Source organism: Malaya genurostris, chromosome 2 (assembly GCF_030247185.1).
Source record: "Malaya genurostris strain Urasoe2022 chromosome 2, Malgen_1.1, whole genome shotgun sequence".
Lineage (NCBI taxonomy): Eukaryota > Metazoa > Arthropoda > Insecta > Diptera > Culicidae > Malaya > Malaya genurostris.
Genome location: NC_080571.1, coordinates 3,354,326 through 3,371,079, shown reverse-complemented (window position 1 = coordinate 3,371,079; position 16,754 = coordinate 3,354,326). Strand labels below are relative to the sequence as shown.

The following is a 16,754-nucleotide window of genomic DNA, read 5'->3' as shown; positions in this document are numbered from 1 at the left end:
TGTATGGAAATTTTTGGCCGTGTATGGAAATTTTTGAACCCGAATTGAACCCAAATAAAAATAAAATTCTTCACCCATAGCCGGCCAGAACACGAAAATTTTTCAAGAAACTTGTGCGAACAGAAAAAAAATCGATTTCAACGTTTGCGTCGTTTACTCAATTGCAAGTTTCGAATTGAAACTACCATTTCGGATGCAACCCTCGCCTGGCAGCAATTTTACCTGGGGAACAATATCCTGTATTCCAAATGATACAAATTGTGCTGTTATAGCTGATGCTACAGTAGAGTCTGAGTACTTGCTTTACCTTATTTTTCTCCCATCCAATTGCCGAAAACTGGACTAAGTGTGGGATATGCGCATTGTTTTGTCTAAGTGAACTGATTCTTTAGTTAACAGCAATGTTTCAGTCTATGACTGCCAGGGTTTGGAATATTCATTCACCGGTGAATGAATATATAGTTTCCATTGCATTGTGAGCGAACAATTCCACCGCTCACCTTTCCATTCAAAAAGAACCACACAAACAAAACGCTAGTGGGAGCAAATATATTCCACATATGCACAGATGGTATAGTATGCTGGTATTAGAGTCTTCATGAAGCACAGAAGCCATGAATATAGTTTGCTCTTTCGTGGTCCTGAACGTCGTTCTTCTCACAAACAATTCATTGCAAGCTAACAATCTTCACGGGGCTAGTAAGTGATGAAGATTATATATTCAGTTAATGATGACTTTATGCCACGAAAACTGTTGCATCACTTATTCAATTCGTGTCAAGTTAGTAGAGGGTAAGAATTCTTAGTTATACTTGAATATTATAAACAGAAATAACAGGAGCGAAGCAATTCGCAAATGCGATCTGGTGATCTCACCAAATATTGCAAACAAACGAACGCTTCGTTTACTGGCTGTTAGAGAGAAACTAGCTCCTGCAGTCTTGTTACTTGTGTAAATCAAATTCTTGCTGAATAGCGTTTAATTGGGTTTAATCGTAGTAGTGCATGTGAATCGCGTTCGGAGCTCGAAGTAACATGCGACAGTTAAGAGCCAGACTGAAAATTTAATCTTCATCTCTATCTTGCACCGTGAAGCTAATTTGCTTGCTGTTAACCGTTGTGCACTCGAAAAAAAAAACACCTTTAACCACCCGAATGGGTACCCGGGTACCCATTTTTTTAAATCGCTGTAAGTTGAGCATTTTTCAACCGATTGAAGTAATTTTAGCACTGTTGGATTCAGGAACTTAAGCTCTTTGGGATTGGTACCCATAAAGATGGACATGGTGCTCCTGGTTCCCAGGAACCCGGATATCCTAAATGAGTTCCGACATCGAGGCATTTATACACGGATTTCACGTATTTTTGTAATCTTATCTAAGAATTGCTATATGAAATCAAGTGCTATGCTGAGTTGTTATGTTTATATATTTCAGGGGGCATCCGTTATGTACGTAACATAAAATTTTGAATTTTTCTACCACTCCTTTCCCCCTTTGTCAAGCATTTCTCAATCTTTTCACCATGTATTGTCACGTATTTTTGAAACCTCTCCCCCCTAAACGCGTGACGTACTTTATGTATGTTCCCTTATATACTTCACTTTCTTATCTTCAGTTTGAAAATTATTATGTACTTCAGGCCTATTGCGAGGAGCACGCAATACAATTTTTAATTCTGGCAACAAACATTTCGAAACATCACGAAGTTACTTCCCAAACAGTTTCGTTCTCATTTATATTTCCTTTTTTTCGTTCTATGAGAGTAAGTCCAGAATAGGCCAACTACCCTTTAGATGACGTCATTTTTCTACAAAAGGTTCATTTTGGTACGGCCTTTCTCAAATAGCTGGTTTGGAAAAGTTTCAAATTAGTAAATGACATTTATGGTGGAAAACACAAGTGTCGGAACATTCTACGGAAATCCGGATTAACGGGAACCAGAAGAACCTACTACAGCAATATACACGGCCATCGAAAAGTGGATAAATTTCTGAATTTACCCGTACTGAAAAAATTCAAATCGGATGGAATTTGCCTTAGTTACAAGCATTTTTATTTGTGGGTACCCGGGTACCCATTCGGGTGTTTACGTAATAAAAAAAATTTGAGCCCCCCCATTCGACCCCCCTTACTGTAAAATGAAAAGTCAAAGCATGAGAAGTTATGGTCCAACTAGTTCTTGGAATTGACCGAATTGCAGAATCTTAGTTTAAACCTAACTCAGAAATTTCTTATTTTGAAATTCGAAAAAGTACCCGGGTACCCATTCGAGTGCATAAGGGTTAATTATGGGGCATACGCCGTGAAGCATGTATACTCATCTTCACTGCTTTATTCATCCAAACCCTGATGACTGCTTATCAATGGACTTATGGCTTATATTTATACTTATACTCGATTGAAATTAAAAATTTCTTCCCGTACCTGACCCGATTAAACAATAAAAGAAACTCAATCACAATGTCTTAATTAGTAACAACTCGGGTACGATTCTCACTGATATTTCAACTGCTTTCCAAGGCATCCAGGTTTCCAGTCTCTACGAACATCCCGATTTTCGGATCTCTTTCATAAACTCATTCGAATCTAAAAATTGAGCTTTACTGTCCGATGCTTCAAATTGCTTGCGAAATCAAATAGCTTCCTAATTAAAACACACATTTTATGGCAGAAACTCGTAGCCACATGGTAAAATTTTTACCTGGGAGCCACGCATAATACAATTTGCAGACATTTTGTCATCACGGTATTCCAAATTAGATTTCTCTATATATAAGGGAGACTGGGGTGTTTTTTTCGATCACGTGATTTGAAAAAGTTTTGAATATTCGAGTTCTGCATCTGGGAAATGTTTTTCAGTCAGTATTGTTTTCAATATTTTGTGTTTTTTAATATCTAACACGAAAAAAGATTGATGAGGGCAATTGCAGAAACAAATTTTTTATAAAAAGTTACCACAGAAACCGGATTCAAATCCGTTAGTTTTTTCAATTCAGGAAAATCGTCAATTCAACTTGTCCTTCAATATTGTGTTGCAGTTCGTAATCGTCGCTGCTGCTGCCAATACACTTCAATCAAGATCGTTATAATTCTGTTATACTCCAAATGTAGTGGAAGAGACTAAACGAAAAAGCTTAAATCAGCGTCTGGCGGCTAAAGCAGAGCTCGATGTAAAACTGTAAACGATTTTTCAATGAATAAGAGTTTTGCTTTTAAAATATATTGGAAAGTAAAAAGCTGCGATGTAACTTTATAAAGAGTGTATCGAAAATAAGCTATCCACTTACATTTGTGTTGTACGCATGTATTTGTGATGGTTTTTTATGCTCAGATCACAGCATGCAGTGCGTTTGGCTGTCAGCTTTCGTTTGTTTACTTGTTGGTGAGCGATGCGGACAGGTCGATTCAAGTGGAGATATTCGGTCGAAAGGTACTGGTATGGCAAGCAATATGTTCCTGTGGTTTGAAGTCAAACATGTTTTATACTACCGGAACTATAAATGCAGAAATCTATCGATCTGAGTGTCTCCAGAAGAGATTACTGTCTTTATATACGAAGCATAATACACCTCCACTGTTTTGACCAGATTTAGCGTCGGCTCACTATGCCAAAACCACTCTCAATTGGCTTGCGGAAGAGACCAAATTGCCCTCAGCTTCGTCCCATCGAACATTACTGGGCAATCGTGAAGAGGGTCTTCAAGAAGACTGGTTAGGCAGCTGGGAAAATGCAGGAGTGCAAAGAAAATTTTGGCTGAAGCGTCCAAAAATGCGATGCAACACTTGTCCGGCACTTGATAAAGAGCGTTCGATCAAAAGTTCGAAAATTCGTGAAGAAATAACTTAAATTCAATCCGGTTTTCATTATGCGCAAATTTAACCTCGTACAATAAATGATCAATTCTTAGTTTGAATAAAACATCGTTTCTTATCATAATTTGAAAGAAAAAATTGTGGATAGCTTATTTTCGATACACTCCTTGTTCAATCACCGGCTTCAAATAAACGCGTGAAAATAGATGTAAATTTACAAAATATTTTTATCTCTGTAGACTTACTCTGCGCGTGTTCTACATGCAGACTAATTCAATTGGTAAAACAATTTCCTCGGGCAAGCACAAGTAGCGGGTTTTGAGGTCCATTTATGCGACAATTTTTATTTCTGAAGTTTCATTCGTCAATCTATTTTTCAATCCGTTTTTCTCGTTAGATACTAATGAAAAAACTTAAAACTTGTTCAAGATGGCTTTTCTGCTTAACAAGGCAAAAAAAGGACAGTTAAATTGATTTATGAGAATCGTCAAATAAAACCCGGTTGATTCATCATGGAATCCAAATCGTTAAGCATTAATTAATAGATTTCCCAACTTCATGGCGTACGAATTTGGAACAAAATTTTGAATCGGTTGAAATTTCATGTTCGAATTATTTAGTAAGAGAAATGATTGATTTTTTGGGTTTGACATTCGTTCTTTTCAATGGGAACTTTTGCGAATCCGCATTTTAATTCTAATTTTGAGTGTGATTTGGTCTGATGTGTTTGGATTGAAGCTTTTACGTGGCAAGAAACCTTCACAGGCAAAGAAATCTTCGTTCATAAGCAAAATTTCTTGATCAGATACCCGTTCAGTTCAAATCGACAATCCTGGCGACACTGAAACAGCCCCGACCCGTTCGGTTTTCCACCCTTACTCAAGCAAAGCAAGAAAATTTCTTTCGGCTGGTCATTTTTCATCCGGAGTTCCGAGTGTTTTTGTCGGGATATCAACCCCCATCCGAAGCGGAAATCTAGAAAGGAGAAAGTTTTTTTTTGTGCACACAGATCAAATGGCGGGAACAGCAGCCATTTTTTTCTGCTTCCTTATACTGCTACTGTAATCAGGGGGAATCGATAGCAGAAACGATCATTGCAACACAATTTGGAGGTGGGAAAACAGGAACGGGGTGGGACAGATGGAAAAATAGATTTTCATTTCTTCAGTTATTGTTCGGTACCGGGAGTGGTGATGATAGATTTTTAATGATGATAAAGGAAATATTATTTCGGGAAAATCCGACAAGTATCGGGAAACAATGAATTATTTATGCAAACATAATTTATTCGTCTTTTCGCTATGACCGTGACGGAATTCCTATGGCGAAAAAAATTTTTCCCATCAACTGGAGTGGAAATTTACAGCCTCCTTTGTTTTACCACAGGGCGTCACTTCGGCAGTTCACTGAATGCCTCCACTCGAATTACTCGTCAAAGTGTGCCATGACCCGGTGGCCTGACATGTGATCCTAAAATTTTAAGACACAGAAAAAAAGACCGATAGCGTAAGACAAAAGAAAAACAGCTAAGAACCCATAAGAGCCACTTACAGTCACCGCTAGATGGGCATCAAGTAGAAGCAAAAGGAACTGAGCGACGCCGAACGAAACAGGAGGAAAAAAAACAAAATCTTATCTTAAGTGGTTGTTTTCAAATCATTTGACACTCGAAATTTTGGCCCTCTCTCTCGGGCGAACCGGGAGGCCTCGGCCACTCGAAACGCTTAGGGAGTCACCAAAAAAAACAAGAAGTCTAATTGGTTGACATGACACCGATTAAGATAAAAACAAAAGGATTTCGATTGAGAAGTGAAGGTGGAAGCTGACATGACAGTCGATCGATAAAACAAAGGCAGAACGTGAAATTTGATCTATGCATGTTTGAACGATGAGCGCGTGAATTCACCACACGAGTTGCGACGTTTGTGACAGTGTGTGTTTGCCGTACTCACCCAATCACAATCTATGACAGCCAAAACGTCAATCGTTTATGGTGATAAATGAGCGAGAGAATATTCGATTGAATAATTTCATTAAACTACACGTCGTACGCTGAAATGAAGTACGTGTGCCGATGAGGTTGACAGAAAATCGATACGGTCCAGATATCGTTTCTGGTGACCGGATTGGGGCGGGTGAATGACGACGGCAAGAAATGTTTGTACGATTCAACAAGCTGAAATTCAATCCCAGTTTACGGCCGGGCTGCCATTGGGGGCCTGTCATAAACAAATTAATATCTTGTCAAATATTTATTGTTGGAATAATTTTCAGCGTTTCACGCTTTGCCATCGCGCGTCAGTCGTCGCCGTCGTCGTCGCGATCGAGTGCCGCACGATGACTAGCAAGCTGTAAGGTGGATCGATAAATCATGACCCGCACCAGGCGTCATAAACATTCATTGAGCAGTTCTCATTAATCGAGCAGTTTTTCACCATGTTGCATACTCCGTACAGAACTGTCAGGACAGAAAATATTCACCACATGTGCAGTGGTGGCGGTGGTGGTGGTTGCATCGCGCACTCGGCTGCTGTGATCCAAGTGATGTTGCGCTAATATGGAATCAATTTAAAAGAGGGCGTGATAAGTAGGCGGTTAAATTATACATAAGAATGAGGTTATTATTATGTAGTTATAACACTCTACTCGGTCGGTTGGATGGATGGGTTTTTCTTTTCGAAAAAAAAAAACAAAACAAGTTTCTTCACCGAGCTAAAGGCTCGACCGCGTACTGTGTGTGTAAATAGCCTCAGGGCATGGAAGATTTTACAGATCCCTCTGCGTTTGGGCTCGGTTGAAACAAAAGAAGCGAAGAGAATTGCGAAATAACACGACGAAAGCGCGTTGGGCCGGATCGTGCTGTGAAAATAACTTCTCAAATTATACGTTAGCAACTAAATTAGATTACCGGGAGTTCCTTCGGTCTCGTTGCAACCTTCAAGCTGAGGGCTGCTGGATGAAGGTAGGTAAATCAAGACGTTCCGAAGGTGATGATATTCGATCTACTCCCCTTTTCCACGCGGCAGAAGTTGAAGGAATGATGAACGTGGGAAAATTTTTGACAACTCCGTCAAACAACCTACCAGGGTGCCCCCCCCGTCGTCAGATCTAAAACTAATTCAATAAAAATGTCCCTCAGCAGTCCGTGGTGGTGTTTGCGATGGGTACGGAAAGTTTTCGCCCATTTTTTTTTTCGTATCCAACACCACACCCAGCCCCAGGAACGGGCAGGTCGTTGCAGTGTGCGCAAAAACACTGAGCGAAACCACAAAAGGGCGCACACACACATTGTTTGCCCTCTCGCCGTGCATTGTTTACACTTGGCTACACCGCCGATGACATTTCCCACTCCACATCACCTTTTGGTATCCTAGTATCTGGTTGAGGAAAAACTATGCCACCACAACTCGTTGTCGGTGCCCGTCTTTACTCGGATGTCGGTTTGTGTCGGTTTAAAGTGTTTGTGGCGAGAAAAAGTTTTCATTAAATTTTCCGCCTGTTGGATATTTTTTTTGTGGCGTCCTGGTCGTTGCGGTCGAATTCAGCCGAGGATTGTGCCAGCGAACTTTGCCGAGGAATATTGCAGTTTTATAGTTCAGTTCATGAACTGTTTCGATGTTGGGCCATTTTTTTTTCTTCCAGACAAGGGCAATGCTAGTGACACCTCGTGACACGGGAGCGCATTAATGCACTACCGGTTTGTGTTCCGTCATAGAAGACCATGATACCGACGTTTCTTTTTCCGCAGTTGAGATCTTCATCAGCGTCATTTCTAATTGACATTTCAATTTGCACCGACTGTTCGGGTTTGACAATCGGGCGACTCTTTTGGTTATGCACATACAAGAGGCAGAATAACTGTGTTATATGATTTCAATTTAATTGTTTGGTCGACTAGCTTTCACTGGCCTCTGCTTTTCTGTCTGCCTGCCTGCCTGCCAGATTGCAGCCGGGGGTTGTGGTTCGGCTTTCATACGAACCAGGCAGCGTGTCATTGACAGAGGACAAACCCGGGTTGCCCACCACGGACCACCGACTAGCCAAACGGGAGCTCTAACAACCCTAACAACTTGTGGGAGGAGTTGAAATTGCTTTATTGAGGTTTGCGCTGTGCTGTTTTATGTGTCTCTGTTTATCCTGATGCCCTTTGTTTTCCGTGCCGGATGGGGTGTCACCGGCCGTAATGGAAAAATCGATACTCTACCCGCTTTTGACTCGTAGTCGAATGCTTAGTCCAGCCGCGGCCTTGTGGTTGACTTTAAACCTAGCACCCCAAGCACCGGTCCCGGTTATGCTGCTTTAACAACTCCAGAGCTTACTTTGATTAATGGCAAACGCTTTATTGTTACACCATCATCCGGTGGAGGTTAAAGCGTGCATAAATATTTACTCACCACGCCAGGTCGGGCGATTGTGTACGTGTGCGTTTCAGTGTGGTGAACCACTTTACGCCTCGGTTCTTGTTTTCAATTAACCGAATAATCACCTTTTTCACAGTTATTAGTCTGCACAAACAATCTCTGGTCTGGCTGGAGAGCTGTGAACTGACGGATCACCACGGATTGAAAATCAACGCAGTAAGCTGTGCATGGTAGTGGTTCCCATCACTAAAAACCGGAATCGTTTGTTTATCAATCAATCTTACCTTCTTAGCCCGGGGGCCTGAGGCGTGTGCTCAGTAGAAAAAAAAACGAATTTTGAAGAATCTTGAAAAACGATTCGAGCAATAAGAAATTAATTAAGATCCATCTTCTCGTACACGAGAGCCAAGCAAAGAGAGAGAGGTAAACGGAATCGATAGTAGGGAAAATTGATGTTACACGTTAATTAAATTTCGTTCGTTCTAACCTGAGCTTCCAGCATAAGAGACCTGCTCTAAAAGTCTTCAACAGTCCGTTGGATTCTTTGAAATGGATCTCCTCCTAGAGGCAAAATGGTAATTACCGGGAACAAGGCATGAATAATTTAATAATTACCGCACCTTTTCGGTTCACCTTTGCAGAAGGTGGATTTTTCTTGTTGATTTTCTCGGGAAGTAGCTTACCGCAGCAGCAGGTAGGTAGGTTACCGAGCTGACTGACAGGGATAGGCAGGGTAGGCAGTGCGGCAGGCCAAAAAGTCAACTCAAAAATTGCCCGAACAAAACATTTGCGAGTGTGCGTAATGCAGTTTTTGCATACCTGAATCTACACGCTTAATCACGGCTGTTTATTCTCGCTATTATTGCATTACACACAAAAAAATCTTTTTAAATCTCAAATGTCATTTCGAATCCTTCAGCATTAACAGGTTTAAACAAATCACGCGCGCCTGACAGAATTCCAACAGACACATGAATCAAAGTGCAAATAGTTTAATTGGGTAGCAAATTCTACGCATTGCTTGCTTGAATATTGGGGAATGATAAAAATAAAATCAGTACATAACGACGATTGCAGTTCTTCAGTGAAGCGTAACTAACGGAATCGTTTGAATTATTTAAAAGAAAAGAAATATTCATGGAACAAATATATTATACTGTTTTTCTCTCCGACACTAAAAAAAATTACCACCTAGAAATCAACTTATTATTATCTCGATACACAGACTTTTCTTTTTTTATGAATTATACAAGAAATGTTATTGGCGAGAATCTTGTAAAAGTGCCTTCAACATGAAGAGAATATAGTATCACAAATGAAATGTTTTGAGATGTCTTTATTCTAATATTCGCTCTAGGAATACGCTTGTCGATAAAAGAGTTTGACCCACGCACCGCACCCCGGAACCATGATTTAAAATCATGAATCATGTCTATCATGAATAATAAGTCATGATTTCATGATCGAAACGATTGATATCATGAACAATAACACATCTTTCATAAAAATTTTCATGATATCAATCATTTTGCTCATGCAATTTAATGTGAATATGGTTCATGATTTCATGATTGAAAAATCATGGTACCGGCAAATGATTTTTACCCGTGTGTACAAATTTCTGCACAATTTCGTTGAATTCTGGGTTGTGTTTTAACATATCCAGTATAATTAAATTGGCAAAACGATTAAAAAATGTTTCACAAACATTAAACATTTACTTTTCGGTCCGTTTTTCATAGGGTAATCATGAATAGTTACAGATTCTAATTGCAATAACTTATTAACTGCACCTCTAAACAACGTTTTCAATCAACTGAGAAGTAATGCAGTGTGTTAAAAACGAGAGCTTAAGAATTTTTACTCTACACATAAATTTACGTGGAAGAACATTCAATATTGTGTCTAAAACTCCATACATGAAATTCATTGAAATAAAAAAAAAAGAATACTGAGAGCAACCGTCGCGACTTGAACCGAGAATCTATGGATCACTAAGTACGTCTTTTAATCGACTAAGCCACAGAAGTACACATCTTCTTGGCTAATAAAAGTGCATTTAAATTCATACAGTCGCACCTGCTAGCAGAATGCCAGTCAAAACCAGTAAAATTCATGACAAACTAACATTAAGTCATAACATATGAAATTTTCCGTCATTAGACAAATTAGGTTTTCATGAATTACATCGTGCGAGGGTTTAAATCCACCTGTAACATTCAAATTTTTTTGGTGTGTAACATTCGCTCTAATAATGTGAGAATGCAACATGAATCTCAACTCGACCGTGCAAAGTCTAAACATGTACGGAGTTCTGCGCAATCGGGATGCATTCTGTGCTGAATTAGTCGCTTCTCTTATTGTAAACAGCGTAACAATATCACTTTCTGATATCTAAAATATAATCAGAAATTATTGGTTTGGAATTTAGGTATAGAGCTCAATTTCAGAATCCAGGTCCTAAATATAGCTCCAGAGGCCAGTTCCAGAACTTAGGATCAGAATTACGATTCCGAATAACAATCCAGATCTACAACAAAGTTTCAGAATTTAGTTGAAGAATTTAGATCGAGAGTTCGTGTATTTACCCTTTGTGAATTAACCGCGATACTTTGCTTTAGATATTAGTCGTGTTGTGTAAGATGATATTGGTATTCACGTCATCCAGTAATGTCTTTGAAATGGATACCCATGGCATCGTAGAATTTAGGTACCATACCTAAACAAATACATCTTTCAATCTATTTCTCGTTGGAAAATTTCCAGCAAAAAGTCCATCGAAACTTTTAAGTCAAAGCGACTGAAAAAAATAAATTAGTAATGTTTTATGCTTATTTTTGCATTTCTCTTCTAAAACACTACTTATTTCTGTCATGATTGAGCATTTTTTTGCATAATCTTTCCACATTAAGACAATGTTTCTGAAATCAGAGATAGTCTCTCGTTAAGCTTGCAATTCAATAGAAATGAACTAGCGATTAGATAATTAAATTGGGGAAATATACAAAAATTTAATAATGAAAAGGCATATTCCTCAAACATGTCACTAAACAAACAAACGCAAAGGTTCTTTTAGTATCCTGAATCAAAAATATACTTTTTGATGGGAGAATGGAAAAGAGTTACTGTACTTGTTCAAATGCAGGCAAATTTTGCTCTGAAAGATTTATTAAAATTGCATACTCATGAAAAATTTTGTTAGTCTCAGGAATATCAGTGAATTCATATTGGACTTATTCAAAAATGACCTCCAGCCGAAAGAAAGGTTCTTGATTTGAAAATGATTGTAAAAATAGTTACAATTTGAAAAAGTCAGCTGCTAAAGACCTTTTGATTTATTTCATTTTGACACCTGAAAGATGCTCTCGAAGCAGAGATGCCATTTATACAGATTTATCTGTATTATACAAATTTTTACATGCGCATACAAATTTTATACAAAATACAGATTTTCTCAATTTAATACAGATTTTACAAAATGTAATAGTGAAAAATTAAACCTTTCCGAATTCGCTATCTTATAGTATTTGATTGCAGTGACGGGATAAAAGTTTATTAATGAACGGAAAAATCACAAGACAAAGTGGAAATTTTTATGCACAAACTGCCGCTGTGGGAACGCAGCATAGATCAAGTTGCTCTTAACAAACAAGCGAACCATGCTTCGTCCACTGCAACAGTCGGTAAAAACTTTGAATGCAAACACCGGATAAATACATTTGTTTTGAAAGAACCAGCTAAGTTTTGTCTAGTTTTTGCATTCAAAGTTGTTTTGTCCGGTTCTTGCAGAAAAGATATTTTGAAACGATTCTTGCATTGCAAAATCCATGTCCGGTTTTTGCTCACAATGTTTTTATCCGATTTTTGTATTTAAAAACACTTAAACAGGGTTTTCAAACTAAGTTGCACTTATCTGACTTTTGCATTCAGTCGTTCATTTGATAGTCAACACTGGAATACATTTACATTAGAATTTTAAACTAATTTCAACTGATATTCAAGGAAATTATAGAATCACGAAACTTTATTGACTTGAGTTTGCACATTAGGCTTTGGAATTCCTTGTCAATTTATGAAGTCAACATTTTCAAACTGGGTATGAAAGTATATGGAAATGAAATTCAATTGTTGTTTTTACATAAAATCTCATCGTCTTAGATTTTTGTGAACTACGAAGATATGAAACATGAATGCTCTATGAATCACATTAGGCTTTGGAATTCCTTGTCAATTTATGAAGTCAACATTTTCAAACTGGGTATGAAAGTATATGGAATTGAATTTCAATTGTTGTTTTTTCATAAAATTTCATCGTCTTAGATTTGTGTGAACTACGAAGATATGAAAAATGAATGCTCTTTGAATCGCTCATTTTATAACCATAATTGTTAAGTATATTTTTTAACATAATTTCATTGCAGAAATTTCGTTTTATTGAATACAGATAACTACAGATATTTTTTTTATACTGGCCAATACAGATTTTCTATAAAAATGTTTCGCATCTCTGTCTTGAAAAGAGCTATTTAAAACCTGTTGATATTTAGTGGAAATCATGTTACATTTATCTGAAATGCACATCAAAATGATAAGATATATTGTTACCTCTAGATTCTATATGAATTTCATATGAATGTCACATTGTTTTTCATATAGATTTCAATTGAAACACGGTTGACCGAATCAAGTGTTTTGCACATACATTTGTGCTGTACTCATTTCCACTTGAAAATGAAGTGTTTAACACATGTAGTTCGATTCAATAGCAAAACACGTCACATCCAAGCTAAGTGAAATATTATCTCATCTTGCATCCTAATGAATTTGCACATGAAATCATAAAACAAATCGTTTTGGTTATGTTTTGAAAAAGCACTTTAAATTGAAATGCTATTTACGTACGAACCGATCGCACCAATTTTTATCAGTGTACCGAAACGAAAAAATTATGAGCTATGAAAATGCACAGGTTGCTGCGATTTTGCGTGACACGGTCGCAATAAACACCAACAATATCTGAAGACGAATTATAAAAAGACAGTTTCTCTTTGATTACATTTTCTTTCGATAATTTCAATGATAACGTTTTACGCGGCTCAAAACAGCGATCTTTCGATGTGTTTCGTTAACATGAATAATGAATGACAGGTTTGTTGGTTGAATTCCATATTTAGTTTTATCTGAACCGATTGCGTCTGAAGCTCCCCAGAATTAGGTTTTGTATTAAAAAGATGGAAATTTGTAAATTATATGATTGATATTCTCCGGCGGTGTCTTCCATTGATCATATATAAAAATATTTTCCACATTTTCGTGAGCCAATACTTAAGCACAATACCACGATTTCTTTTAGGATACTTTTCTCCTTCCAACAAGGATGCTTCAGGTTCTAGATCCTCGTATGCCACCAACCAAGTTTGTTGGCCCAAAACAGCAATCGAACTTCACGGAACCGACGGAAGGTCGGTCACCAAGTAGTGCTCATTGTTCTCTCATTTTCTTCCTGGAAGGTCGACCCTGTTCCTCCCGACGGAACAGTCGGAATTTTTGCAATGACATGAATGAGACCTTCTTTCAACTGCCTAGTTGTTTGCGTACTTGATGGGAGTCAATTGACATTTGACTTCCGACACTGGCTGATCAAGGAAACGGGAAAAAAAAAGAACTACAACTTACCGGTGTGTGTCCGTTTGTGGATCTTCAGATTCTCCGATCGGGCAAATACCTTCCCGCAGGCCGGAAACGGGCACGGGAACGGTTTCTCGCCGGTGTGTACCCGGATGTGGTTGACCAGTTTGTACTTGGCCTTGAAGGGGCGCCCGTTGCGGGTACAGCCGAGCCAGAAACAGGCATGGGTGGTGCATTCGGGTCCACCCACGTGGTCTACCGTCAGGTGGGTTACGATTTCCTGCATCGAGTGGAATATCTTGTTGCACGTTTTGCGACTACCGTCTGCGACGGCGGCAGCGGCCACCGCACTCAGTGCGGTCAATCCTAGCCCCAGGTGGTGCGGAGGAAGTTCCGGTTCTACCCAGAGACATTGCATTTCCTGCTTGATCGACGGGGGATGACGCATGTAGCGGAAGAATGCCCCCGAGGTTCCCGGGTTCACCGGAAGGTTAGCTAGGTGCTGATGATGTACCGAGGGATAGTTGCTCTGATGATAAGGATGGGCATAATCCGCTGTCAGGCCCATTCGCATTTGATGCGGATGAAAGTGATGATTACTCAATGACGAGGCCGAGTGATGATTAAGGTTGTCGTGAACGGCAGGATGAGCATGATGGAACAATGAAGTAGGATCGCCAGTTGCGCTGGCAGCGGAGGAACTGAAGTAATCATTATCACGCTTCAACGCGAGGAAGTCCCTCGAGTGATACGGTGCCATGTGACTCATGTGTGAGGGCGGTGATAAATGGTGAGCATTGTAGGTACTACTTGCATTCGCCGATGATTGATAGAAGGACTGCGATGACAGCATGTCACTTGGCGTGTTGGAACTTCCCACCGATGGTGGCAACATGCTACCGGTGCTTGCTGTGTCGACGTCACTCTGCTCCAGATGATCTGGAGACATCTTAATTCCGAACGTTGCCAAATGAGAGTGATGTGCGGTCGAACTTGTGTCCATGAAAGCATTCATCATCATTCTGGAACGTTAGAATATACCAAATTCTTTGCTCTCACTAAACCGACACCGTTCTTCGTTCACTAAACTATTCACTTACGGTAAGTACTACCAAATTCGTTTTCAAATCATTTGTCTCCTTTAAAACTGTTGGCTGTCACTGCTTTTCACTGTCACAATAAAATCTCCAAACCAAGCGGTTTATTGGTAATTTTCACCACGCGATACGCACGCGACACTCTGTATATCGTTTCAGTTCACGAATGCACGAAAACTCTTGGCTCTTCTTCTCTTCACGCTGTGCGATCTCACCTAGTGATATCTCGCTATTGCAATTGCACATTGACACTCACTCCTCAAACGACCCGAGCTCGGTACTGGGCTCGATTGGCTGATGGCTTGTCTTAATGCCAAAACGCGCTGTGAGAGCCACAGCAGTATGGTGTTTACAATACGACACACGCAGCGGGACTAAACTCTAAAATTCTATCAAGATTTGACCTCACTACAGGAATCCACGTATCCTATTGAGCGAACGAGCGTTGGTAGCATACTGACTGTAGCGCTAGCAAGAGCAGGAGAGCCAACGGCCAACATCCAAGCATGTACTGCCACACTGTCACTGAAACGATAAACGGTGGGAAGGCAAAACCACGCCTCCTGACGCTTTACACACTTGATTGGATCTCGGCACAAACTGAGGCACTGGGTTTGTCCCATTCTCTCTTCCATTTAAAACGGAGTTCCCATCTCACTTTACCCGGAGAGTAAATGTTTTCCATCATACTCTCACTCACAGAGAAAATATACCCACACGGAAGATGCAGAGAATAACTTGAAACAATGTAGCCGCTCTGTACCAGGGGGCTCTCACTCTACCGCATCATTTCCACCATCGAAAAGATCGGTTTAACTCGATACCGAACCATGGAAGTGCAGAAATGAAACTGAAATAATTTGATTCACGCATCTCTCGTTACTGCTTCTTCTGCCGTAGTCAGACCGAAATGATTTGCCCTTTCTTTTCTTCCTTGGCAGCCGTGCGCAACCGACACGACAGGACAATGAATATTTTATTATTAATTTAACCCAAAATTGTTATTGTTAAAATATTTGTCAAATTTGTCAACCTTAGTCAAATATTCACAGTCGGGGAGTCCTCCGCGTCGCTTTCTTCGGACAGCTCGCCACCATCCATTGGCCACGGTGGAGGGAGAAAAAGGGACAGTTTCAGTTCCGACGTGGAATATGTGTATGCGCACCGTTCGTGTGTAGGAAGGACCAACAGCGACAGCAGTGGACAGACTGTTTGCTGTGTGTTATGTTGCTCCCTGTAGCGGTCACAGCTGCGGCCCAATGTTGTCGCCGCACACCTCGTTCCTGCACTGATCGCGATCAGCGCTTCGAGGATCGAGAGTTGATCGCTAGCGCCGATGTCATTTTTCTCCCTTTGTTCGCGTAAATTTGATAATTGAGTGGTAACATCTTGCCCGATGATAGGTAACCGAAAAACGACGACTTCCAAACAACCTCTTGGTCTTGGATCTAGGCCTATGGTACACCTGACGGCAACGGGCTGAGAGATCGGAGGAAAAATGGCCTCCTCGATTGATGCCGCAGCATGTGTCAACTGCGGATTGCTGCGATGTCGCCGAAGTCACACCAACTGTGCGCGAGCGCTCATGTGTTTGTGCGAGTGTTTTTTGTTTGTTTTGCACACGGGGCAAAAAGGTGCGATCATGTTACAGTTTTAATTAGCCCCCATTGCGCGGTATGGGACTGGCACTGTCTTGGGGACTTTTCCGTCCTGTGGTCCCACAGCCGATCGTGACGATTGCCTTTTTCGTCGACCCGCTGGCTTAGAGATCTCCGTTGGTTCTCAAAGGAGCAATTATAATTAGTTTACGTAAATGGTGTCATCGTGATCGATTCCGTTTGGATGGGACGTGA

At 40.0% G+C, this 16,754-nt stretch overlaps 1 protein-coding gene across 1 annotated transcript in view; it reads right to left on the bottom strand.

The window, feature by feature from the left end:
- The window catches only part of LOC131430779 (pair-rule protein odd-paired), a 58,400-nt gene extending 43,060 nt beyond the window's left edge, over positions 1–15,340 (bottom strand). The window contains exon 1 of the mRNA XM_058595981.1: positions 13,853–15,340. Within this exon, the coding sequence (XP_058451964.1) occupies positions 13,853–14,825 (973 nt within the window). The 5' untranslated portion in view covers positions 14,826–15,340. The remainder of the gene's footprint in view (positions 1–13,852) is intronic.
- Positions 15,341–16,754: the final 1,414 nt, after the last annotated feature.